General features: G+C 40.1%; 1 protein-coding gene across 2 annotated transcripts; it reads right to left on the bottom strand.

Annotated features, from left to right (window-relative positions):
- Positions 1-331: 331 nt before the first annotated feature.
- On the bottom strand, positions 332-27,184 carry RRN3 (RRN3 homolog, RNA polymerase I transcription factor; the record flags this gene model as incomplete). 2 transcript variants are annotated; one of them, XM_079718718.1, is made up of 18 exons in its annotated part: positions 332-528; positions 1,434-1,521; positions 2,782-2,934; positions 5,514-5,622; positions 7,009-7,193; positions 8,147-8,277; positions 10,288-10,418; positions 11,617-11,755; positions 12,753-12,845; positions 14,884-14,982; positions 17,487-17,556; positions 18,549-18,612; positions 19,012-19,071; positions 19,460-19,589; positions 19,702-19,791; positions 24,514-24,570; positions 25,712-25,817; positions 27,096-27,184. In XM_079718718.1, the coding sequence occupies 18 exons, from the start codon at positions 27,182-27,184 to the stop codon at positions 367-369; spliced, it is 1,956 nt and encodes a 651-aa protein (XP_079574844.1). In that variant the 3' UTR covers positions 332-366. The 2 variants fall into 2 exon arrangements, with proteins under 2 accessions (XP_079574844.1, XP_079574845.1); XM_079718719.1 differs by lacking the exon at positions 19,702-19,791.
- Positions 27,185-27,503: the final 319 nt, after the last annotated feature.

Genomic DNA, 27,503 nt, shown 5'->3' with positions numbered 1-27,503 from the left:
GTGGCCTCTCCCGCTGCGGAGCACAGGCTCCGGACATGCAGGCTCAGTGGCCATGGCTCACGGGCCCAGCCGCTCTGCGGCATGTGGGATCTTCCCGGACCAGGGCACGAACCCATGTCCCCTGCATCGGCAGGCGACTCTCAACCACTGCGCCACTAAGGAATCCCTGTCTTTTCCTTTTGTCTGTGCAGGAGCAAAACAGAAAAAACAAAAACAAAACAAAAAACCCAACCATGTCTGTTCAGACATTAGAGTAAGTCTAACTTGAAAGTGAGATGCCTGAAGCACGTACTTGCTCTAGTTCAACGAGATGCTCAAACAGTATGAACCTTGGTACTGAAGGGCACGACGGGAGGAATGTCAGTCTCAATCACAAATCCTTGTGATCATGAGGGACTGGTCTGGCAGGTATAAGACAGGTGGGGAGCCCACACTGCTTGAAGGACTGCGGAAATGCACATCAAAGGAGCTCGGTGTAATCCCAGCTTCACCTTTCAAAAAATCATCTTCTTCATCTTCCACCACCTCCTGCACAAAGAACAGAGATTATCAACAAGATCACAAGTGGCAGTTTGAAATGCTGTCAAGAATCCCTTTCCTCAGGAATGTGCTACTTCTGGAAAGACAAAGGTGAAGGAAAAGAATCTTAACTTCGAACGCTTCCCAATGCACACTTCTTTATTATGAACCATCCGCACAACTGCTCATCACACGTTGTGAGTGTTTGTTTAAAGTCTGATTTTTTTTTTTTGAACAGATTTTAAGCTCAAGGAGGGCAGGTAACATGATATGTCATTCTTGCTCAATCTAACATAATGTGAATGAATGAATGAATGAATGACCATCCTCCTCAAACGCAAAATTTAAAGAAAGAATAAAACTAAAAAGAGCTTTCCAATGATTACTTATGAAAAAGAAGACAGGCACATTAAAGCTGACATTTAATATAGAAATGAATGTGCCACAAAGAAACAAATGGTGACATTTTTTATTATTGGATTCTAACTTTCTCCTTTGGCAATAGGTGCCTCAGCTCCATGGCCACGCACTGCAAGACGTGCTGCAGACCTGCATCTTCACCACCTATTCATGAAAACCTACAAAATTAATGTTAACTTCTGGGAACATTTCAACAGTAAGCAAATCTGAGACTGTTACTTGGTGGTAACGATCAAATGGTAGAGATCTAAATGTGTTAAGCCAACTTTTAATTACCCTTCACTTCCCAAAGTCAGCATGTGAAGTGTCTGGTTTGAACAATTCATTAAAAAACAAGCACTATTCTTGTAAGAACACAACCTGGGCTTGGAATTCTGTAAAGGCAGAATGAACAAATGTAGTATTTTTCAAGTGTAACATTGCTATTAACTATTTGACTGTGCTCTGTAACCACGTAGGAGATTCCCAGAAAGTATGTTGAATCATAAATTTACCTTTTTAATGGGTTTCTTAAACTCCTGAAGCTCTTCTGCACTCATGTCTTCCCATACCTGATAAAGAGGATCAATGAATTTCTTTGACCTGTCAAGAAGATCAGGTTTCAAAATCAAATTAAATACTACAGCAAAGGTCACCACATATTTAACTCTTTTCTCACAAGACCCATTACCCAAAATGAAGAAGTAAAAACTATCGCTCAAATAATAGTAGTGTCCAAAAATATCCTATGTAGCTTCTGTAACTAATGGGGCTCCTTCTTTGTAAGAGTTCATCCACTCACGTAGATGGAGTATTACACCTACTGTTTCTCAACTTTTCATTTTCTTCTTTTTTTCATTTTTTTCCAACTTTTCATTTTCAAGTGAAATTACTTAACTTTGCAAAGATTAACAGTGAGTTATAATATATACAAATGAAGGTGAAATTATATTATTCTGGAAATTCCTTTTTAATATTCCTACAGTCATTTACTAAAAATAAATCTGGGTAAAAAGACCAATCTGGTTTCAGTCAACCAAGACTTAGGGGACCAGATAATCCCAAATCATTGTGTTGTTAGTTACAAACTGTCATAAGCAGAAATCCTGCTTCCTTATATATATATACATTTGAAGTTAAGACTGGCCTGGGGGTTTTCCAGAACTACCCATCCAGATAAATCACTTGGCATTTGCTTATCCTGTGCAACAGTATGGGATGTGGTCTCTATAAGAAGGAACATGTCATTAGGCAGAAATTTATGAGCCAAGAAAAGGCAGCATCCTCCCTATCCAGGTACCTCTATCCCCAGCCTCTTGTATTTTTAAACCAACAGGTTTCAAGAAAAACAAAAACCTCTTGGTGTCAATCTGGGCTCCTACTGAAGGAGAGACCTGCAAGCCCTCGTGTGCCACGACCCTCAGCAGCCTTGAACAGGCTTCTCCACATTGGGCCTGGAAAACACGCAAGGAGACCACGAGACCCTATCAACGGCCAGAAGGGCCACTCACCACAAAGAAACCCCAAATCCCGATCCTGGTAAAGGCACATACACACTGCATTTATTTTTTTTTTATTTTTATTTTTTTTGGTTTTTTTTTTTGGGGGGGGGTTTTTTGCGGTACGCGGGCCTCTCACTGTTGAGGCCTCTCCCGTTGCGGAGCACAGGCTCCGGACGCACAGGCTCAGCGGCCATGGCTCACGGGCACAGCTGCTCCGCGGCATGTGGGATCTTCCCGGACTGGGGCACGAACCCGTGTCCCCTGCATCGGCAGGCGGACTCTCAATCACTGCGCCACCAGGGAAGCCCACACACTGCATTTAAATTCACCATCGAAAGGTTGACTGTCTAAGTGTACCTACCTCTTCAGTACACAAGGATCGAAGGGGAAGAAAGTGTCAAGTGGGTTCGTGCAGGTTTGCACTGAGTCCCCCCCAGCAGTGTTTCTTATAACTGGCAGCATCTGGCGGTTGTTCCTCTCAATGAGGGTGTAGCAGAAAACAAGCTGGTATTTGCTGTGGAATAAAACCAACACAGACAGAGGCATTAATGTGCTGGAATTACTCTGCATGGACACGCCCGTTCATGTGTGACAACTACCCCGACTACATAGATCTTATTGAACATAACAACTACAAGAAGAAAATAACATAAAGTAGAAAGTAATGCTTTTAGGGTACAGTCCTCTGGGTCTACTATTTACAAGTTAGCTAAGGAGAAAGAAAATGTGCTATCACTTTAAGAATATGAGAGTGGGCTTAGATTACTAATTAGGCACTATTCACTAAAAATTAATGCATCCACGGTAATTCTTTTAGTTTACAGAATTATGTAGCTGTCTTTACTTATTTTTTACTGTTTGTAAGAATTAGTGGGTTGGTGAAAAAGGGATTCAGGATTCACTGAGAGGGGATATGGGTTGTTGGTGGAGACACTTGGCTGTTGAAGAAATTAAGGAGGGTACTAAGGGAGAGCCATGGGGTTTACTGAATCACGACCTCAGAAAATGGTAAAGAAAAGAAAAGGCATAGTGAGTGAAAACAGTTAAATGGACAGAAAAACTTGCGATAAAAACCAATAGGACCAGGACTTCCCTGGTGGCGCAGTGGTTAAGAATCCACCTACCAATGCAGGGGACATGGGTTCGAGCCCTGGTCCGGGAAGATCCCACATGCCATGGAGCAACTAAGCCCGTGAGCCACAACTACTGAGCCTGCGCTCTAGAGCCCACGAGCCAAAACTACTGAAGCCCGTGCGCCTAGAGCCCATGCTCCGCAACAGGAGAAGCCGCTGCAATGACAAGCCCTCGCACTGCAGCGAAGAGTAGCCCCCGCTCGCTGAAACTAGAGAAAGCCCGTGCGCAGCAACGAAGACCCAGCGCAGCCAAAAATTAATTAATTAATTAATTAAAACAACAACAACAACAAAGCCCAACAGGACCATATGTTGTCAAACTCCCTGGTGGTTATGACTTAGGAACTTCAAAAATCAGTCACTGGGCCACTTCTTTGAGAGGAAGATTTAGCTCACCTTTGCCAACTCTCCCCCTCCCACCCTCCCTCCCACGGTACTCATTCAGGTATCTGCTCTCAGGCTCCCAGGTCACTACTGCTATTTTAAGCACCATATGTTCATTTCTGTTCCATTAGCCAAGGATCACATTTGACTCTTGGTGTTAAATGGCCAAACCACACTGGAGTACTTCGTAATATTTGGTAAAAGTGAAGATGTGCACCTCCTACAACCCAGCAACTGCACTTCTGGGTGACAGGAAGTATGTGCCTGTGTACCAGGACACACACACACAACCATGCACCCACACTGAAAAAGGAAGACAGCTTAAATCCCAACGAAGAATCGATGTTTTAAAATTATGAGAACATTACGCAGCAGTCGAAATCAAAATACAGCTATATGAGTCAATATAGCAGAAGCAGGAGCTACAGAATGATCCATAAATTCCTTGACACAGACCTTTATTTCGACCTCTTGCTCTCAGCCTCACGTCTTACTCCTAACGTCCGTGCTCATCCCACCCCCAGATCCAGAGCCTCTCTGGCCAGTCTGCTCCTCAGCTGCAGCCCTCTTCTCCCACCCCATGAATATTCTACGGGCAGCTGCCTCTGCTTTGCTCCATCCGTCCTACTCTTCCAGCTGCTTCCTATCTTCCCGCGATGTGCTGGAAACGTCCACCCACTGGACACTGTTGCTTGTTGGTTTCTTATCTTAATTCTTTACTACCATTTTTGAGATCTGAGGGAGAGAGAATACCTTGAACTAGATGGCCAGCAAAGGAAAAATATGCCTGCTGAATGAGAGCAACAAGATGTCTAAAGGGGACTGAGGGATGCAGAAATTATTCTTATCTTCTAATAGCTCAATCTGTTAAAGATTTTAAGCTATGATCCTGCCCTCAATATCATGATAAGATACCCAAGGTCTCCAATTCACTTTCTACGTGAAGCAGAATAATTCAGTGAATGCTTATGAAGGAGCCGGCCTGTCAGCATTCAAACCTGAGCTCTGCCAGAGTCTAGCCATGACTCCACACAAGTCATTCAATCTCTCTGTGCCCCCCTTCTCGTCATTTATAAATAGGGATTAATAATACAGTCATAGGATTGTGTGAGGATTAAGTGAGTTCTATGCAGAGTGCTTATCAGAACTGTGCTGGGCACACAATAAATGCTACACACATCAGCTGTAGCCACAAGGCCCTCAATGAACCAATTTCCTATTGTTGGATGTTTATCTCATGTCCAGTCTATTTTTATTACCATTATGAGAGTCACTCTAATAAACATCTGTGGTTTGTACCTCTCAGCTTGCTAGCTGCCTTACTTATTTCAAAGTGCCTAAGCTTCTGCTGAATTATCGTCCTTAGATTAAAAAGGAGTAGCAATTTCCAGTGCAACCAAAGTATAAAAACAATACCTTCAATGCAGTACTTTCCACAAGTACTGGGTTATTGGTTTTTAAATGTTTTTTGTTATTAATTTTGTTAAATAATTTCACAGAAATTTAACGGAATTTTACAATACTAACATAAATTCACTTTGAAATAACTTCCACAAATAAAGCATAAATAACTTACTTTGTGATTGCAGCAAAAAAGTTAACTACCGAGGGCAGGCAAATCTTCAGAGGATTTAGCTGACTCATCACTATCCGTTCAAAATTTAGACTTTGAAGGTACCTCAAACCTTTGATTAAAAAACAAAAGATTTTTTTTAAAAAGGTACAAACACAATAGTCTAAGCAGCACCTATGATTTTATACAGTAAAAAAAACAAATTTAAAAAAGGTATTTGCACAAATGCATTAAAGGTCCATGTAGACAGTCACACAGCGTAGAGCCCAAAGAATATCACTAGGTTCAACCATATGTATTTATGACCAAACCAACTTTTCTAAAGAAAAGAGTTTATTCTTTTAAAGATTCGGGAAGGGCCTCCCTGGTGGCGCAGTGGTTGAGAGTCCGCTTGCCGATGCAGGGGATACGGGTTCGTGCCCCGGTCTGGGAGGATCCCATATGCCGCGGAGCGGCTGGGCCCGTGAGCCATGGCTGCTGAGCCTGCGCATCCGGAGCCTGTGCTCCGCAACGGGAGAGGCCACAACAGTGAGAGGCCCGCGTACCACAAAAAAAAAAAAAAAAAAAAAAAAAGATTCGGGAAGTAAACATACATTCCCAGTGGGCAATAACCTTACATGACAATTTGGAACTCAGATATAAGCAACCTCAGCACATGCTGAACATACAGAGGGAAACAAAGACTGTGTGATGATTTCTACTAACAATCATGGAATCATTAAAAAGCTGAGGCAACACAGTGATTCTCCATTCCTTAGAGGTAATGATTATACAATATGGAATTTCTCCTTCTTAAATTCCATATGTATACATACACACACACACACACACACACACACACACACACACAATCTGTCAATGCGACAGCCAACAAAACCAAGAGAGACTTACATGTCTTAAGTTATCAGTAAAGTTGAGCATGTTTTTCAAATGTGCATTAGTTGTTTGTATTTCAGGGTTTTGTTTGTTTGTTTACAAAAAACTATGGAGGTAGAAGGAAAAATTAGGTAGATACTACTGTCTTGGAACCAATAAATATACTTCTCTCCTATGTTAAAAAGAAAGACACCACACTTATTCTAAGAGGCAAGCAAACCAACTTGTGCCTAAGTGTCTTTTGTTAGGAGATTCTTTGACGTATATTTTGATAAAAATTACTAAAAATGGCATAATGTAATGGCTTACAAGAAATAGGTCCTCTTTTTTTAACATCTTTATTGGAGTATAATTGCTTTACAATGGTGTGTTAGTTTCTGCCTTATAACAAAGTGAATCAGTTATACATATACATATGTTCCCAAATAAAATAGGTCCTCTTTAACCAAGACGCTTACCATTTATTTATACAAAAAAAAAAAAAAAGCAGTGATTTTACTTACCTTGTGATAAAACCTTGTCCTACTAGAGTTCATACAACTATTTTTAAGCCCCACATCTTTTTAGAAGTGGGGCTTAAAAGGAAAATCCAGTTCATATCCATCAACCCCACATCACTGACCTTCCTTCAGGTTTCCACTTAAAAGCTGCCTGTGTCTAAAAACAAAAGTGTAGAACACAGCTTGGCAGGCTGAATAAAATGGTCCGTGGAGAGCAACGTCACAAAATGCCTTTGTTCCTGAATCCTGGTTATTAAGGTATACGTGCAGCCACTTAACCAAAAGATCGAGGCATGATTTTACAGTACTAGAGAAAAGAAAAATTCAAGTCAACTTCACTTGCTTCATAAAAAACTAGAATGACATATAAGAACACACAATTGCCTCTCCTTACAAACTAAGAAAAGTCTGTCCTTTGGCTTCTGTATCTATCACCCATGGGCACAGAGAAGCAAAGAAAGGAAAGAAAATGGTAGGCAGGTGTAAAGACAGCCTTCCAGTTACAAGCTCAAGCACATGGACCGCCTAGGAACAACAGGCAGGCCCCTAAGAATGCCTGAAGTCCCAAGAGCTGGAGAACAGTTTCTCCTCATCAACTCAGAAGGGCTTCTCCGATGGCCTCCCAGCCCTCTTGGGGGAATATGGCCAAAGAGCAGGGCATGTTTACCCACATCTTACAAGAGAAAGACAGTCCGGTTGACCTCACCATTCCCTAAGGGGTTCTGATGAAATCCCATGGTCAACAATTTAGGGCAGAACAGCCAGATAGCTTTTAGCTGTCAGGAAAGGGTTTTTAAATAGCATCCTTGCCCAAAGATATCTTCATGGATAACTAGAAGAAACAGGTCCAGAGCTGGCCTCCTAAATAGATCTATTACCTTTAAAAGGATTTTTTCCTTCAGCTTTAACAGATACAATTGATTCGGAATGCAAATGAAAAATGACAAACCTATAAAAAGAATCAAAACAGTATACAACACTGTACACCATCCATGAAGACAAATGGATCTTCATATTCAAGTGCAACCATACAGAACAGATTACAAAAGCTTTTCGTATGAGGTTTTACATTTTGAAAAGGAGATATTTTATTCTGAAATTGCCTCTCAGAAATATAAACATCTTGAATAGAGTGGGAGAACAGATTTTTTCACTTTAAAGACAGACCAAAAAAATAAGGCAGATATTTCTCTGACTTGAGACAATACTATACTTTTTAAAGCATGATATGAAAAGCACTTGGAAAATTAGGTTACTTACATAAGAGGAACAAATTTAGCTCTTGCCAAAAAGCTTCCAATATAATTTGCAGCAGCTTGCCTGATGATAGCAGGATTATTTGGATCCTGCAATTTTTTCCACAGATGTTCCAAAAATGCTTCTGCAAATCCCTATAAAAAGAGAAGGTGTTGGTCTCATCTTTTTTTAACACTTAAGATATTCTGGCGATCAGAATCCTAAGTTTTTTAACTCACCAATATGGGAAAGTTCTAGTATCTCAGTTATACTGCTAGATAAATAATGAATACATTATCATGGCTCTTATTTTTAAAACACCTTGAGATAATACTATTAAAAACAAAAGGTGTTCCACAGCATTAAATAATTCAATGGATCCCAAAATCAACCCTACAGGGGCTTCCCTGGTGGAGCAGGGGTTAAGAATCCGCCTGCCAATGCAGGGGACACAGGTTCGAGCCCTGGTCCAAGAAGATCCCACATGCCACAGAGCAACTAAGCCCGTGCGCCACAACTACTGAGCCTGAGCTCTAGAGCCCACAAGCCACAACTACTGAGCCTGTGTGCCACAACTACTAAAGCCTGTGTGCCTAGAGCCTGTACTCCGCAACGAGAAGCCACCGCAATCAGAAGCCCATGCACCGCAACAAAGAGTAGCCCCAGCTCACTGCAACTAGAGAAAGCCCGTGCGCAGCAAGCAAGACCCAACATAGCCAAAAAAAAAAAAAAAAAAAAAAAAAAATCAACCCTACAGATTCAGGGCTTTGGAACCCTACAGATTTGTGACAGGGCTTTGGGATCCACCAGTTTTTAAAGCTCTGTTAGCGGAAGTTCTCTGGTGGTCCAGTAGTTAGGATTCGGTTCTCTCACTGCCAGGGCCCAGGTTCTATCCCTGGTCAGGGAGCTAAGATCCCAAAAGCTAAGTGGCGCAGCCAAAAATAAATAAATAAATAAAGCTATGTAAGTGATTCTGATATTTAGCCATAACTGGAAACCAGTGATTAACCACGCTCACACGGGAACCCCTTCTGCACTACCTTTCAGACTACACATATCAAACTTAACCAGAAATAGAGACTAAAGTATAGTCGGTGGGACTTCCCTGGTGGTCCAGTGGGTAAGACCGTGAGCTCCCAATGCAGGGGGCCCCGGTTCGATCCCTGGTCAGGGAACTAGATTCTGCACACATGCCCCAAATATGAGACCGTATGCTGCAACTAAAATATCCTGCATGCTGCAACAAAGACCCGGTGCACCCAAATTAAATAAATAAATATTTTAAAATAAACAAATAAAGTATAGTTGGCATTTGACTAATTATGCTAATTGTAGGAAAAAAACAGACCAATTCGCTTCTTTTCAACAAAGGATGCAACCTCCAACTTCTCCCAAATAGCTCTTTTCAAAAGCTACTAACACATGCTTTGGGGCAGATTGAGTTTAACCTTCCTATACGTGACCAATACTCTCCTGGACTATTCTAGGAAGCTACAAAATAGTTGCAAAGAAGAGTCCTGTGTTCCTTTGGTTTGCTTTGTTCTCAAAATAGAAAAACAAAGTCTAAAGTTTTAAAATCCTAGATTAAAAATTTAGTTTGGGCTAGTTAAGATCAACTGAAAGAGAATAAAGAAAATAAACAGTTAAATATCCCTTATGAGATTTTAATAAAGGCTTGAACTAAAGGGAAGGGCACCACCTAGTGGACCACATGCAGGATGACACTTTCAGAGCACTCAGCTTAAGCTGAAGGGCAGCAGCAATGCCCTCTGCTCTTTCCATGGGTTGAAAAGGTCTTGTTATTTCATCAGGGGCACTAAGTAAAATGAGCTCAAGACAAAGAAATACCTCATGGTCTCTATTCCACACCTCCCTCCACCCCCCATTTTTTTTTTTTTTTGCGGTACACGGGCCTCTCACTGTTGTGGCCTCTCCCGTTGCAGAGCACAGGCTCCGGACGTGCAGGCTCAGCGGCCATGGCTCACAGGCCTAGCCGCTCCGTGGCATGTGGGATCTTCCCAGACCGGGGCACGAACCTGTGTCCCCTGCATCGGCAGGTGGACTCTCAACCACTGCGCCACCTGGGAAGCCCCACCCCCCATTTTTTAAGGGAAAATTCTGGGAAAGAATAAAATAAGCTACAATAATGTGAATGACATACTCACCAATTTAAAGCTACAGAGGTAAAACATGAAAAACTGCACATGGCAAGAGGCATGGGTGGGCAACAGGAGTTTGTCAAAGATGGTTATGAGATCTCGATATAAATCCTTTGTTTTGTTGTTATCAATCTTACCTACAAAGAAAATTTGGCATTTCAGTTTTATAAAGACATTATTTTCAAGCTACCAGTTTCATTTACCAAATTCGTAAACAGCAAACAACACCATTAAGACATACATCATCTATTAAGCTATGGGGGGGTGGGGGGGAATGCCATCTTTATTTTGTACAGTTTCCTTTTTAATTACAATAACCCAGCACTGGCAAGGAAGCAGGCTCTCATCTCATACATACTACTGTGATGCCACACATTGTAAAACTGCCATTTAGAAGCAGAAGCCCTCTGATCCAGTAATTCTACTGCTAGAAATTTATCACAAGCAAATAATTGACAATATATATACAAGGATGTTCATCATACTGTTATTTATAATGGCAAAAAAAGCAGGGGGAGAAAAAAAAATAAGAAACCAGTTAAATCCATATAACTATTTTAGAAGAACAGTGAATGGTATGAGAAAATGTTCACAAGAGGTGAAAAGGAAAGATTATAAAATACTACATATAGTGTGATCCCCAAATCCACTGAGAAAAACACATATACCTATGCAAACAGAAAAGAAAAAAAAATGCCAATAATGGTTCTCCAAATAGTAAGAATGTGGCTGTATAAACTTTGTAAAAATCCTTTCCTGTATTCTCCAAATTTTCTCTAATCAATATGTATTATTTTTATAACAGCAAGAAAGTTAAAGTAGTAACATATTAATTCAGGTTCAAGTCCTAATAATAGGACTGAGTGGCATGGCAGAGCCTCTAGACTAAAAATTCTGTAAGGGCAAGAAGCATTTCAATTTGTTCACTACAGTACCAACACCTGGCAAAACCAAAGGACCTAGACTCTCTAAATTCAATACGGAACACCAAGTACCACGTATCAACGTCTACTACACAATTTCTTAAATGTCTTGAACTTGAGGTCCGCCTAAAACTGTCCAAACTCCATATATAAGCTTTCAATACAGCAATCAGTGAAAATATCATCAAGGGCTTTGAAGACAAACATAACTAAGCCTGAATCCCAGTTCCACTATTCTCAAGCTATGTCATGTTGGCAAGTAACAATCTCTCTAAACCTTCTCTTCCCCATACTCAAAACAGTGATTTTTTGACAGGATTTCTATCAGTACTAAAGTATGAAAAATAGCCAGCACAGTGCATTGTAGGTGTTCAACAAAGCAGCGGTTACTGTGACTACTACAGGTTGTTACCATCTACATAGCAGACATCCTTAATGTAGGACAAAAGTAAAGACAGCAGGATGTCCAGGCGTTCAGCTACAGGATGGACCATCTGATCAAGCATTCCCGGATCGGCCTTTGTTTCATGGTCAGTTTCTTCATCTTCGTCCTTTGAAAGTAAAGTAAAAACTAACATTAAAAGCCTCAGTAAAAGTAGTTTAGTGAGAAAATTCTGAGGTAATCGTTTCCTTTAAAAGATAAAATAAAATACACAAAGACCTTTCCAGGCAGGGGCTCTCAACCAGAGGTGTGAATCAGAACCACCCGTGGAATTCAAAATGAAAGCACAGATTCAGCCTCTGATTCTCATTTAGACACCCATTTACAGTGTGGCCATGCAAACATCACAGATTTCCCCCAGCTCCTGGCACCCACTGTTGGTGCCAGGTTTCCTTTCCCAGGACAGGGCACCCATCCCCGAGCTGCTGAGTATTGGCTGCCGACAGCTCACAGCTGCCCCCCTTCTCCAGAGAAATGCCCTTGCTGCTCCCATTCCCTCCCCATCAGAACTGACTGACATGAAGTCACAGGAGGCCATCTCTTTGGTCTCAAGGTAGGACTAACTCTATCCTGCAACTCATGCTCCAGAGCTTCTGCGGGGGATCAGGCTGTAGCTGCTTTCCAACTGAGACTGAACTCTCACTTAGTTCCTTCCCATCTTTTCCAGCTTCCTCACACCCTCTGCCCCAAGGGCACCTGAATCCCCATCTCAGGCTCTCCTCCCAGTGAACCCAACTGAAGACACTGCCCCAGGTAGAGAAGCAGTGCATTAAGGTATACAATTTGTAAAACACAGAAGTTACATTGGTATGCTTTTCCATTTATCACTCTTTCACAAACAATATGTGGTTTACAAAAACAAAGAACAAACAGAAGAATAAAAATGAAACATACTTCACCAAACCCAAATTCAAAGCCTTGGAAATAAGCTCTACTAGTCAATAAGCCACAAAAAAGCAAACTACTCATTTAAAAAATCATTTTCAAGTTTGCTGAACTACTGTTTTAATTCAAAGCCTTGAAAAAGGTAAGAAGCCATTAGCTGTTTCTTCCCACCCTCTGGGACTGTGAACTGCGTATGTCTGATTTCATTAATAAATGCTCACCATATTAAAGAGCCCTTCTGTGGCATCTGTTCCACTACTAGTCTGAGTTGCTGTTTCCTCAGCATCTTCAATATCCTGCCGGGATGCATTCACCTACATTACAACAAAGAAAAAAAAAAAAGAATAAAAGCATTTAAAATATAACTACATTATTCAGGGACTTGAAATTCATCTGATACACATGCTTTAAAGATGTCCATATTAGCACCCTATATAGCACTGTAACTCAATAAACAATCACAATGCAAACCTATAAATGGGTCTGGGTCGTGGAGAAATTTACAGGATTATAAATTAAGCTCCCTGTACTACATATGTACATAAAATTAATATGAACTGTGCTATGTTGGTCTAAAACAGATAGCTTCAACAAACTCAACGTTTATTCCAATTCTTACTATGCACAAGACACACGCATGGTGTATAAGAAGCATATCATCAATCAACTGAGGAGAAAATTATTAAATGCAATCAATTTTGAATTAATGAGTATTTATTTGGCTATATAACCCTTCAGATATCTTGTTTAACATACCACTCAAATCATGCCTTTTCAACTGTCTATAAATGACCTTTTTCCTAAATATACTCTAAAACGTTCCATAAGCATATATTTATGCAGTTGACCAGAGAGGTTTAACTCCAAGTGAGCAATGTGCCAGCCCACCCAACCTCCAGCCCTTCCTAGACCTCCTACAGAATCAGTGTTCTTCCCATCAACTCCTATTTCCTTAGTCCACAAACCTCAAGTCTCCCCAACCCTGAAACATGTCTCTCACCCTGCCTCATCCCCTCTTTACACCACAAACCCTCACCGCGTCTCTAGCAGCCCCACTTCCTAACCATCCATGCTCTCTCCAGCAACAGACTACCTCCTAAGCACCAAACCCAAGGACTTTGCTGTTCTCATCCTCCTTAAAAAGCTCAGCAATAGGGGATTTCCCTGGTGGTCCAATGGTAAAGAATCTGCCTTCCAATGCAGGGGACGTGGGTTCGATCCCTGGTCAGGGAACTAAGATCCCACATGCCACGGGGCAACTAAGCCCGCACGCCACAACTACTGAGCCTGTGCGCTGCAACTAGAGAGCCTGCATTCTGCAAACTACAGAGCCCACGCACTCTGGAACCACACGCCACAACTATATAGAGAACACCCGTAAATCACTAGAGAGAGAAAACCCGCACACCACAGCTAGAGAGAGAAAATCTGTACACCACAACTAGAGAGAAGTCCATGTGTCGCAACAAAAGATCCCTCATGCTGCCAACTAAGACGCGACGCAGGCAAAAAATAAATAAATAATGATAAATAAATAAATAAGAAAGAAAGAAAAAAAGAAAGGAAAGAAAGAAAGGTTAGCAATATCTCATGCTACCTACTAAAGCCTTCCCCCCTCCAGATCCTCCCTGGGTGTCCAGACTCTTGGTTTTCCTCTCATTTCCGATCTCACTTCCCCTCTCCTGTTGGCCTCATTCTCAGTGCCCTACCTGCAGCTACAACTGCTTGGTGAATATTCTCCATTAGCTCCCCACCTGCACCTCAATCCATCCAAAATGGAACTCATCATCCTGCAACTTCCTCCTGACGTTTCTCATTACTGTTACCGCAACACCAAACTTTCCTTCCACAGGGAGCTACCTTTGAAGGGTTCCTTTCCCTTACCTTCTACTCCTCTACTTCCAATCCAGTCTCAAGGACCTTTCCTCCCCGTGTCACCAGAATCTATCACTTTCTCATTCCCACTGCAGCTTATTGCAAGCCTCTTTAAAAAAAGTATAAAGAACCCCAAAATAACTTCCTTAGGTATGCATTTCCAACTTCTTCTGACTACATCAGGTTTTCTAGCTCATAACGCATGTGCTCCATTCACAGCATTTACCACAACTGTACTTTTCCATTTACGTGACTATTTAATTAATGCCTTGTTCCTCAACCATGAGAGATGGGACTGTCTATAAACACCAGCACATCAATGCTCAAAGAAATGTTCAAAGAAATGAATCAAAGGTGGAACTGTGGATTTTTTTCCATTGTTGCTACTACTGTTTCAAATATTATGATGATAACAAACACTATAACATTATTTAATAAATAAAAATCAAAGAGAAAAACAGATTACCCAATACTTACGTCCAACTTGAGCAGCTTTTCAATAACGAGCTCCAGAATTTCATGTCTCAAGGTTGGAAAATACACACTAATCCTTAGTAAGTTATGAACATAACATTCCTAAAACATAAAAAGATGAACATTTCAACAGAGAATAAATGTTTCATAATTATGCAAGCAAAACATCAATTACACAATCTTTAGTTTCAACTATTCAAACAGAAAAGACTATCAAGCAACATAGAAACAACACTGTTTATATACACAATATTAGAATAATTTAATTACCCCCAGTAAATTAAGTTTGTGATTTGTATACTTCTACAGTGTTTTTAAAACAGGTTTGTTGAGATATAATTCATATAAAATTCACCTATTTATAAAGTGTACAATTCAATAGTTTTTAGTATATTCACAGAGTTGTGTAACTATCACCATAATCAATTTTAGAACATTTTCATCACTCTAAAAAAAAACCTTGTATCTTCTAATAATGTACCTCCTCCCAGCCCTAGGTAACCACTGGTCTACTTTCTTTCTCTATGAATTTGCCTAGTACAGACATTCCATATAAGTGGAATCTTACAACATGTGGTGTTTTAGCATAATGTTTTCAAGGTCCATTCATGTTGTAGAAAGTAAACTATTCTTTTTTTATTGCCAAATAATATTCCAATGTATAGACATAGCACATTCTGTTTATTCATAAGCTGCTAAACATTTGGTTTCCATATTTTGGCTACCGTGAATAATGCTGCCTTGAACATTCATGTAAAAGTTTTCAGGTGGACATATATTTTTATTTCTCTTGGGTATGTACTTAGCAGTGGAAATACTAGGTCATATGGCAATTCTACATTTAACCTTTTTGAGGAACTGTAAGACTGTTTTCCAAAGTAGCTGCACCATTTACCATTTTACATTCCCACTGGCAGGGTAGGGGGGTTCTGGTTTCTCCATATCCTTGCCAACACTTGCTATTATCTATCTTTTTGAGTACAGCCATCCTAGTTGGTAAGAAACAGTATCTCATGGTTTTGACTTGCATTTCCCTAATGGCTAATGATGTTGAGTTTCTCATGTGCTCATTAGCCATTTGTATGACTATTTTGGAGAAACACCTATTCAGACCCTTTGTCCATTTTTAAATTGGGTTATATGACTTTTCATTATTGAGTTAGTAAGAGTTATTTATATACTCTAGATACAAGGCCTTTATCCGATACATGATTTGCAAGTATTTCCCCATTTTAAGTCATCTTTTCATTTTCTTGAAGGTGTCCTATGAAGCACAACAGTTTTTAATTTTGATGAAATCCAATTTAACTTCTTCTATGGCTGCTTGTGGTATATCTAGAAATTGTTGTCTAATCCAAGGTCACAAATATTTTCACCTATTTTCTAAGAGTTTTATCCACTTTGAGTTCAATTTTGTATATGGTGTAACAAGTCCTATTTCATTCTTTGCATGTGAACATACTCTTGTCCCAGAACCAATTGTTGAAAAGACTATTCTTTTCCCCATTGTCCTGTACAACAAGTTTTTATACATTAATCTTATATCCTGTGACTATACAGAACTCATTTATTACCTCTACTGTTTTTGTGGATTCCTTAGGATTCTTCTATATGTAAGATCATGTCATCTGCAAACAGAGATAGTTTTACTTCTTCCTTTCCAATCTGGATGCCTTTTTCTTTTTGTTGCCTAACTCACCTGGCTAGAACCTCTAGAATAATACTGACCAGAAATGGCAAAAGTGGACATCCTTGTTTTGTTCCTTATCTTAGGGGAAAGCCTTCAGTCTTTCACTACTGAGTATAAAGTTAGTTGTGAATTTTTCATAGATGCCTTTTATCAGGTTGAGAAAGTTCCCTTCTATTTTTGTCATAAAAGGGTTCTGGTGTTTTTCCATCTATTGAGATGACCATGTGGTATTTATCATTTATTCTGATACAGTATACTAATTGGTTTTGGGGTATTAAATCAACCTTGCATTCCTAGGATAAATTTCATTTGATCATGGTGCATAATTCCTTTTATATGTTGTTAGGTTCAATTTTCCAGTATTTTGTTGAGAATTTTTGCAATTATGTTCGTAAGAGATACAGAATTTGTAATACTCCACTTGAAGCACACCATCACAAATAGCAGCAAAAGTTATTAACTCCTTATTTAATACCTGTAATATATTATTTAGGAAAAAATAATCTATGCTTAAAAGGGAACCACTATTGAAAGTTATGCAGATGATCTAAATATTACACAAATAACTTAAGACTTCATCTATAGAAGGCTCTGCCTTCATGTTCAAATAAAGCATGTTTATAATTGGTAGTAAATGAACTATTATCTTCTAGTAATTCCCATCTGTGTAAGCATTAAGCCTATTTAGATATTTCTGCAATGGACTCTGCCTTTGACTTGCACGTAGGAATAAGAGAAAAGGCACCGAGAACCCTCAGTCAGTCACTTGCTAGAAAGGAATCTGAGTCAAATTCTTAGTCTTGAGTTTAAAATTCAGCAGACAAAACAACTTTTAAGAAAAAGACCTAAACTCACCTAAAACTACATCACAAAAAACAACTTTTCCATTAGTTTCCCCCATGAAAAGATTTCTTACCAACGTTCTCTCCGATTTTCGAACAAACGGAAATTTTTCCACCAGTATCGGCATAAGAAACCATGGTGTTCTATTTTAAAAAGAAAAAACATGCAGTCAATCCATGTTAACTGGACATTCTTGGAAGGTTAACATTTCCATCCTAAGAGCAAATATAGATACAGGAGGCAAACGGTAACTCCTACTTCAAGCAATTGGAACTGAAAATAAATGCATGGCTTCAGAGAAAATCTGTAACAACTGAGGGAAAAATAAGCTTCTATTAAGTTTGATATCAACAGTAAATTAAAGGGGGATCCTTTCTTCCACAAAAGTTTAATGAAGGCTTCAGTTTAAAATCTAAACACTTCCCACTGCACATATATATTATTTTAAAAAGGAGAAAAAATTATCAACTTGGACTTTTTTTTTTTTTTTTTTTTTTTTTTTTTGCGGTACGCAGGCCTCTCACTGCTGTGGCCTCTCCCGCTGCGGAGCACAGGCTCCAGACGCGCAGGCTCAGCGGCCATGGCTCACGGGCCCAGCCGCTCCGCGGCATGTGGGATCTTCCCGGACTGGGGCACAAACCCGTGTCCCCTGCATCGGCAAGCGGACTCTCAACCACTGCGCCACCAGGGAAGCCCTAGACTTTTTAAAGTTAGCTTATTTGCTAAACTTACTGGGGGAATTTGAAGTTCACCCCTCCAAAAGAAACCTACACACCTTAAAAGATTTTCTTAGAACTAATTTTTATTCATATGGCATGACACAAACGCAGGGGCTTCTAACTGAAAAGTTTTGGATATCGTGTCTGTTGAAGATAAAAGCAAAATTCCAACCACCATAAAAAGCTGGAGGGGAGAATTTGCATACAAGTTTTGAAAAATAGTTAAAGACAATGAATAGAGAACTGAAATGCCATTTTTTATAGAATGTGATCTGATATCAACAGGATACAAAAAATATGCAGCATATAACTTCAGTTTTGATGCTATGAATATTTTACAATTTTCTACTAACCAATCATAATTTTCTTGAGACTTAAACACCGCAATTCAAAATAAGTAACCAAAGTATACTCACGATGGGACATATCTTGCTATTATTTTTAAGGCTCTGTGACATGTGTCAAAATTTGCAGGAAGATCTACAAGGTGAAAAGGGAGAGTATGAGCATCAAGATAAAACTGAAAACTGAACAATTATCTACCTAAGTCTAAAAATGCCTGCTAACCAAAACTGAATCATTTGTCAGCAAAATAATAATTTCAAGAGTTTTCTCCATGACCGACTATCAATGAAGACTATAAATAATGCCATTAAGGGCAACTGATTGCACATTAACATTAAATATAACAAAATGATTCCATCAAAGGTTGCCTTTTGTTGCAGCCTACATATCAGATTAAGTCCTGGAGGTGCCAGGAAACTTCAGCGTTCAGCACGCGGTCACTAGGACAGTTCAGCACGCGTTCACTAGGACAGTTCAGCACACGGTCACTAGGACACAGGAGGAAGTCTTTGCTTTAGTCCTCTTTATACTTACTATCATCTTCGTCATCAGAATCCGAAACATCTATGTCACCTTCCTTAGTGACCACTCGGGCTTTTGAGGAAAAAAGGAAATATGTTATTCTTCTAATATTGATCTAAACAATCAACACCTACATAAAAAAGCGATTTTTCCATTGCCCAAACTTAATAAAATTTACAATGGGGGCAGGAGGTTTAAGTAGCTAAAAATCCCCGAGTTCCAAGACTTCGTCAGAAGCTCACTAAAGCAAATTACAATCCATAAAAATCATAGCAACAGATGAATCTAGACACTTCCACAGAGGTCATTATAGGGGACAGACATGTACCAGAACTGCTGCCAATAAGCATCCTGGAATATTCCATGGTGGCATAATCTCCAAAATATAGTGGGAGGGTAACTTTTTAATAGAGATATTTAGAAAATTAAAAATCAAAGCAAGCAAAGAGCAGCCACTTACGAGGTACAAAATGAGAAGCAATCATGCTGAGACATGGTCTAAGGAAGACAGTCTGTGCTGATACAAGATTACCGAGGAAAGCTAAATACTCCTCCACCACTGTCTGACTTCTATTTAACCACTGCAACCTCTAGAGGTGGGAGGGAGAGAAAGACAAAAGGAACATTTTACTGATACAATATATACTATTTTCAAAGTACTGAATTACATATAATAGTTGATGAAATAAATGGCGAACTTACCAACAGAATATTAATAAGCTGCTCAAAGTCTTTTGTCAAGTACATGATGGAGGAACGGAATTCCAGCAGCCAGTTAATAATCTGGTCATCCTTAAGTTAAACAAAGAAAAGTACGTTCAAAATCACAAATTCTCACAAATAACAGAGAAATGGTATCTATCTGGCATTGATCATCTATCAACAATATTTAGGGACTTCCCTGGTGGTCCAGTAGTTAAGACTTTACCTTACGATGCAGGGGGTGTGGGTTCAATCCCTAGTCAGGGAGTTAAGATCCCACATGGCTCGTGGCCAAAAAACCAAAACAAAAAACAGAAGCAACATTGTAACAAATTCAATAAAGACTTAAAAAAAAACCCGTCCACATCAAAAAAAAAAAAATTTAAATTGGGGGAAAAAAAATGTCACAAACTTGGACTTAAGCCAAAGTTGGGATGAAAATTTCTTAGTTTGTATCAAAATGGAAAAAGATGTTACAATAAATTTTCCTTTTTTTAAAGTAATATAATAACTGATATACAGGAAAAAGAATCAAATGCAATACTTAGTTCTAATCACTTCTGTTTGCCCTAGAAAAGTGAGAACACCTCAAATGCTGACACCTGGGACTTCTTTAAACTAAAGAATTGTAACAGATTCAAATATTCTAAGACCACAAGGACCAACACGTACCTCTACTTCCTCTATACTCATGCTGACCTGCAAGCATGTTGACAACATTCACCTAAGCTGATTAACTAGAGTCATCAATAAATGTAACTTTTTCTTAACCCAACCTTCAAATGGGTTTAAATGAATTAAAATGTGTTCTATATAAGTGATGGTTCCACTACTCCATTAAATATTTTTCAGACAATAAAATTACTATTCATAATACTTTTAGTGACATGGGAAAACCTAAATAGCAATACAAAAAAGCCATGTAAAGAATAAGATATCAGTTATATTTAATAAAGATACTGTTTGTATTCATGCATATATACAGCATACACAAGAAAAAAATTAAAGCCCCTAATTTTGGGGAATTCCCTGGTGGCCCAGTGGCTTTCACTGTTGAGGGTGTGGGTTCAATCCCTGGTTGGGGAACTAAGATCCCGCAAGCTGGGCAGCGCAGCCAAAAAAGAAAAAAAAAAAAGGCCCTAATTTTTGAAAGAAAATGGTTAATGCTAAGACTCAGTAGGGGAAAGAGACATATGGTGTTGTACCTTTAGCAACAGACTACAAACAGACAGTGTTGAACCTACAGTGATAAACTATTAGCAGACAGGGCTGGACCTACAGCAGTAGACTATTTATAGGAAGTGTCATTTAGTGAGAACACACCATGTGCCAGGCATGGTGCTCAACACCGTACATATATACCTTTTCCGAATCCTAACAATGCTGCAAATGGATTACTGTTATTCCCATTTTACCGTTGAGGCAACTGAGCCTAAGAAAGATTAATAAGCAATTTGCCCAACCAAACCAGTAAAAAACTAGGTTCAAACCTGACCGCCTACAGGAATAAAGATGTAGACGTAGAGAATGGACTTGGGGACACGGGGAGGGGGAAGGCTAAGCTGGGACGAAGTGAGAGAGTGGCATGGACATATATACACTATCAAATATAAAACAGATAGCTAGTGGGAAGCAGCCGCATAGCACAGGGAGATCAGCTCGGTGCTTTGTGATCACCTAGAGGGGCGGGATAGGGAAGGTGGGAGGGAGACGCAAGAGGGAGGAGATATGAGGATGTATGTATATGTATAGATGATTCACTTTGTTATAAAGCAGAAACTAACACACCACTGTAAAGCAATTATATTCCAAAAGGATGTTTAAAAAAAAAAAAACCTGTCCGTCTAGATCAACGCTCTGCCCACTTTCCCACAATGCCTTGCCCCACATGAAGGAGCTCCCCACGTTTTCCCCACCGGTTCACCAGTGAGTACTTCCTATGCATTATCTATGTGACAAACCTCAATGACACTGACTATTTACTGATGAACCCTAAGTAACCTGGTAATAAAATAAAGTAAGTTGCAACTCATTTGCACTACAGTAACTTCATAATGTCCACAGTCATTGAGGATAACAAGGCCTGAAACAGAGAAGACAAGCTAAGTTACACACAAATAAAAATAAGTTAGCTCTATCCTGTCACTTTTCCACTAAAACAAGTGCAACAAAAATATAAGGACAACATTTAAACTGCTCCACTTTTTAAAGTAAACCAATCAGAGACTTTGGTGCTTTAGTACTGAACTATTATTAGAAACAAATGATTTTAACACTCTTCTGAACTAATGTGGACACAAATGATGTGATTCTTGGTCTGTCAAAATCCCAAGGAGACGTGCTGATATAAAATACAGCAGAACACAAAGAATGTGGTTCTTTGTACCTGTGGAAGAATGCACAGGTCTTTAAAGAAAGCTTTAAAGAAGTGATGTTTCCACTGTCTTTAAACAGAGTGAGTATTCTTGGGGGCTCTATACCTTACAGAGGTAAAAGCATGTCTTCAGAAAACCAAATGTAGTTCAGTATGGCTGGACTATATCGTGAGCAAACAAGCCAACAGATAAATCTGGGGAGCAAAGAGGGGCCAGACAAATCAGTGAAGTCCTTGTAAGACAAATTTACAATTAGAAAGATCTGCTGGCAGTGTAGGGTATGGACTGAATGAACAACCATGTGCTTAGACAGAACCTGAGAAAGTTCATTGGTGAAGATGATATTGCAGTTGGATCTCAAAGAGTAGGAGTTTTATAATTACAGTAAAAATAATAATAAACACTAATATAAGACTAACTATGTGCAAGGCATTATTCTAAGACTTTAACATATATTAACTCGTTTAATCCTTACAACCGCTCCATGAGATAGGTACTACCATTGGTTCCCATTTTATAGCTGGGGATACTGAGGCACTGAAATGCAGTAACTTGCCCTCAGTCACAAAGCCAGTAAGGGAGGGAGGCTATGTAACCAGAGCCCATGCTCAAATAGGTAGCAAACAAAGTAGACACAGAGGACCTCTTACAGCCAGAAAAAAAAAGGCACATGCAAAGCCCTAAAGATGAACAGAAATGGCAAATTTAAGAAATAAAGTATCCAGTGGGACTGAACACTGAAAATTTGTTGCAAACCATGCTAAGAAGCTGCTCCTTTATTCTTCAGTGGGCATGAAGTAGGGCAATGACATGTTTAGAATGTGTTTTAGAGATGACTTAGGCTGAGACAGAGATAAGCAACGGATCATTTAAGCACATAAAGAAAGATGCAGAAGTGGGTTTGGGAGAGAGAGAATGCTAAGTTCAGGGCACTTGTAACACCTGTGGGCTGGCAGTTAAGACATCTGTACAGCATTGTAATTCAACTATACTTCGATAAAAAATAAATTAAATGAAATGAAAATTTTAAGATTTTTACAAAAAGAAAGAAAGAAACAGGTCTGGAGCCCACAAGACACAATCTGAGCTATAGATGCAAATCTGGAAGTTATCAGGACACAGATAAATTTCAAAGCCATGAGGGCATAAGGAAGAATCTGTAAAGTGAGGAAAGGGTTAAGTTTGGAAATCCAATCAATGCCAAATTTAAGAAGAACCTGTCAAGAGAATGATTAGAGATAAGTGATAAAAAGCAGGAAGATCAAAGAAACCGAAGGAAAGGGGTTTTTTGTTTTGTTTTTTCATTTTATTTTATTTTTTGGGCACGCCACGCAGCATGCGGGATCTCAGTTCCCCAACCAGGGATCAAACCTGCACCCTCTGCAGTGGAAGTGCTAAGTCTTAACCACCGGACCGCCAGGGAAGTCCTGAAGGAAAGGTTTTAAGAAATGGGTAGTCAACTGTATAAACTGCTACAAGGAATTACTATGGGGCTTAAAAAAAAAAAAAAGTCCACTGAAATCAACACATAAGAAATCACTGGTAACTTCTGTCATAGTAAATACAGCAGTGGACTTAACAGTGGATTTAAACATGAATGAGAAATGAGAAAATGCAGACTGTCAACAGGAACAACAACTAACAATTACAAAGTCCTCTGAGTCAGAGGCTGTTCTAAATGCTTCTTGTATATTAACTCATTGGATCCTCTTAAAACAGCTACATTTAAAGTACTTCTCTTATTTCTCTGGTTTTACAAGGAGGAAAACAGAGGCAAAGAGGTTAAACAACATGCCCAATAACACACACTGGGAAACAATGGAGTTGGGATTTTAATGCCAGGCAATCTGACTACCACTGCCCACAGTAATAGACTATTCTTTCCAAAATTGGGCAATAAAGGAAGAAAAGGGAAATAACATTTACTGAGGTGTTACTACATGACAGGTATATACCTTGAACCATTTCCAAAAACACTGAAATAGTAGTTTGAAAGACAAGTCATTTTTTGTTGTTTCTTTATTTTGTTTTGTTGTTTTAGAACTGGAGAGACATGAGAGTTGCATGCAGCATAGAAGAAAGGTTCTGAAAAGGAAAAATTAAAGCAGGGTTTCTCAACCTCAGGACTACTGGCATTTGGGGACAGATCATTCATTGCTGTGAAGGGCTGCCACGTGTACTGTAGGATGTTTAGCAGCATCCCTATCATCCACTCACTAGATGCCAGTAGCACTCCTCCCTTCTCCCAGTTGTGGCAATCAAAAATGTCTCCAGTTCATCACCAAATTACCTCAGGGGCAAAAGTGCCCCTGGTTGAGAACCATTAAAGAAGGATCATAGAGCAAGTTCTAAAGAATGGAATAGGACCAAAAGTGCAAACCAATGTCTCTACAAAGTGGCAACAACTTTGCTAATAATCAAACACAAAATTAATTACCTTTATCTCTGGATCTGACAGCTGGTTCTTCAACAACTCAAAGTCATTTGTTTCCCCCTTAACAAGAAGGAGGGAAAAAAAATGAATTTTTCCTTGCTTGGGTTTCCAGTTAAAGACCAACGGCAGGATTTTTAACTTTTACAAAAAGAACATTGTAACATACACATCAGTTGCGGATTATAAAATCCTGACTACGAAAATTTTAAAACTCATGTTAGTGTAGCTAGGCGGCTTGAAAAAAGAAAATGACAACAGGCCATTCATATTTAGCTATACTTGTGTACTGACATTTGAATATGATAAGGTCAATATTCCATGACACTATCCAATCATATATATGGATATAAATGCAGGTTACATATAAAAATAGACAGTAATGCATATTTTCCCACCATTGCTGAGATACAGCAGAATCACTTCTAAACTAACACAAAAACAAAGCCAAAAAAAAAAAAAAAATCCCCATTAATAGAGCTGGTTTATTGTCCCCAAGCAATGCTTTGGTAACTCCTTAAGAAATAAAATGCGGGACTTCCCTGGTGGCGCAGTGGTCAGGCATCCGCCTGCCAATGCAAGGGACACAGGTTCGATCCCTGGTCCGGGAAGATCCCACATGCAGAGGAGCAACTAAGCCACAACATAGTTGTGCACCACAACTACTGAGCCTGTGCTCTAGAGCCCGCGAGCCACAACTACTGAGCCCACGTGCCACAACTACTGAAGCCCGTGCACCTAGAGCCGTGCTCTGCAACAAGAGAAGCCACCACAATGAGAAGCCCGCATACTGCAACGAAGAATAGCCCCTGCTCGCCGCAACTAGAGAAAACCCATGCACAGCAACAAAGACCCAACACAGCCAAAAATAAATAAATTTATTTTTTTAAAAAATGCTTTGATCTAATGGTTTTTTATTCTACTACTTGCTAAAGATTTTAAGACACTAGGTAAATAAAGCACTTGAAGATGTGAAACCTCAGCAAAGGGGTTACTACTCTAATTTTGAACTGACAGCACCGTGCTGTTGTTAAATTTACTTGATTTCAATATTGATATCTAAAATCCATTTTATTTATCTACTGGGTTTCAGTATAACAGCTATAATTATATTCTGACCAGCAAAAATCAAACCTCAATATATCAATTATATTTCAATAAAGCTGGGAAAAAAACCCACCAACCTCACATTATCACCTCTTACCTTTCTGTACTTCAGCAACACTTCTGCCACAGTTCCACCAAACCGAACAGCTTTTCTTGGGGGAGAATTGAAGAAATCATTTTCTAATGCAAGCATATCTGAAAGCCTATAGAACCAAGATTATCAAAACATTAAGTGCATGACAGGGAAAAATAAAAGCTATAATAGCCAACACTTACTGAACCAACATTTTTCAGTGGGACTACTGCTAAAGCCTCCTAACTGGCCTCCCTCCTTCCACTTGAGTCCCCCAGCAACCCACTCTTCATTCAGTGATCTAATGATCTTTCAAAAGCTTAAGACAGATCATGCTACTCTACTCTCTTGCTTAAATTCTCCAAAGGTTTCCTACTCTTTATCGTCTTCAAGGTCCTACATTAATCTGGCCCCTGCCTACCTCTCTGACCTCACCTCTAACCACTTACTGTACTGCAGCCAGGGTCCTTTCTGTTCTTCAAACCTGCCAAGCAGATTCCCATTTTACTTACTATTCCCTCTGTCAGAAACACTCACTCTCCAGATGTGTAGGTGGATGGACCCTTGTCTTCATTCAAGTTGAAGTTCAAATGTCAGAGACCTTCCCCATCAGAAATCGAAAGTACCCATCCTCTCCCTCTCCCCTACCACCACACTGTTTTATTTCTTCACAGCAGTTACCGCTATCTGAAATCATCGTTTACTTATCTACTGTCTTTCCCTCCTTAGACTGAAGGTCTGTTGAGACCAGGGACACTGTCTCTTTTGAAATACTGTCCCCCATGCCTAACGCCAAAAGTAGGCACTTAAATATTATGAATGATATTATGCCAAGTGTTCCGCAAAGTTTGCTTCTTTTATACAGAGCAGATTAGTGAAAAAACACAGCATCCTGCTAAGGACTCTCAAAGTTAAACCCCGAAGTGTTTTACGGGGGTTAGGGGCTTTAAAAGCTGAGCTAGACAGAAACACTGTTAAACAAACGTGTGTCAAAACAAATTTTAAAAAAACAAACAAACAAAACGTAAGACGCAATTTTCCGTCAGTGGCAGCATTTGGCTAATAATCCAAATAGCCCAGGGACCTCTTTCCAAAGCTAGTCGAAGAAGCAGGAGGGAAGAGTAAAGGAGCAGAATGCAGTACCCAGGCCTGGGATGCTATAAAGGAACCAGTGGGGAGAAAGGGGGGACTATGGAACAGAGAATAGGTTCATTTTTCCATCCCCTCTCCCACTTTTATTACCCATCTAAGGGGCATGGACTCACTCTTGAGGACCTGAAGTGACCCTCTTCCCTCTGCTCCCACCCCACTCCGTTAGCTCTGTCCCAGACCCTTCAGCTCCGCTCCCCTAATCCCGGTCCTGGGCTTTAGTCCCAAACGCGCAGAAGGAAGCGTCCTGGGTTCTTACCCGGTCCTCGACGCGCCCAGCGTCTTGACTGCAGCTGCCGAAGCGGCGGCATCTCCGGGCAACCGCGTGTGAAGCAACGGTGCCGCCATCTGACCACACACACGCGACGACTACACCTTACGCCGGAAGTCGTGCTCCTTCTAGGACCGCCTCCATCCCGGAAAACGAGAGTGCGAGCGACGGCCTTCAGCCAATCAGGAACCCCACGTGGGGAGAGCTGAGTGACCTCGGCGGGCTAGAGTGCCGCCAAGGCGGTCTCTTCGGCCCCCTGCATCAGGCCCCTCCTTCCGCTTGGAGGACTTTCTCCGCCCAGCGAGGTGCGGCGATGAGGGCACCTCCAGTATTCAGACTGGAGACGTTTGTAGGATGATTCGGTCCAGCCCTGAGGCTCCCGGAGAAAGGGCGAGG

Source organism: Hyperoodon ampullatus, assembly GCF_949752795.1.
Source record: "Hyperoodon ampullatus genome assembly, chromosome: 14".
Taxonomy (NCBI): domain Eukaryota; kingdom Metazoa; phylum Chordata; class Mammalia; order Artiodactyla; family Ziphiidae; genus Hyperoodon; species Hyperoodon ampullatus.
The sequence above is the reverse complement of the archived record's forward strand: the minus strand, read 5'-3'. Positions and strand labels throughout refer to the sequence as shown.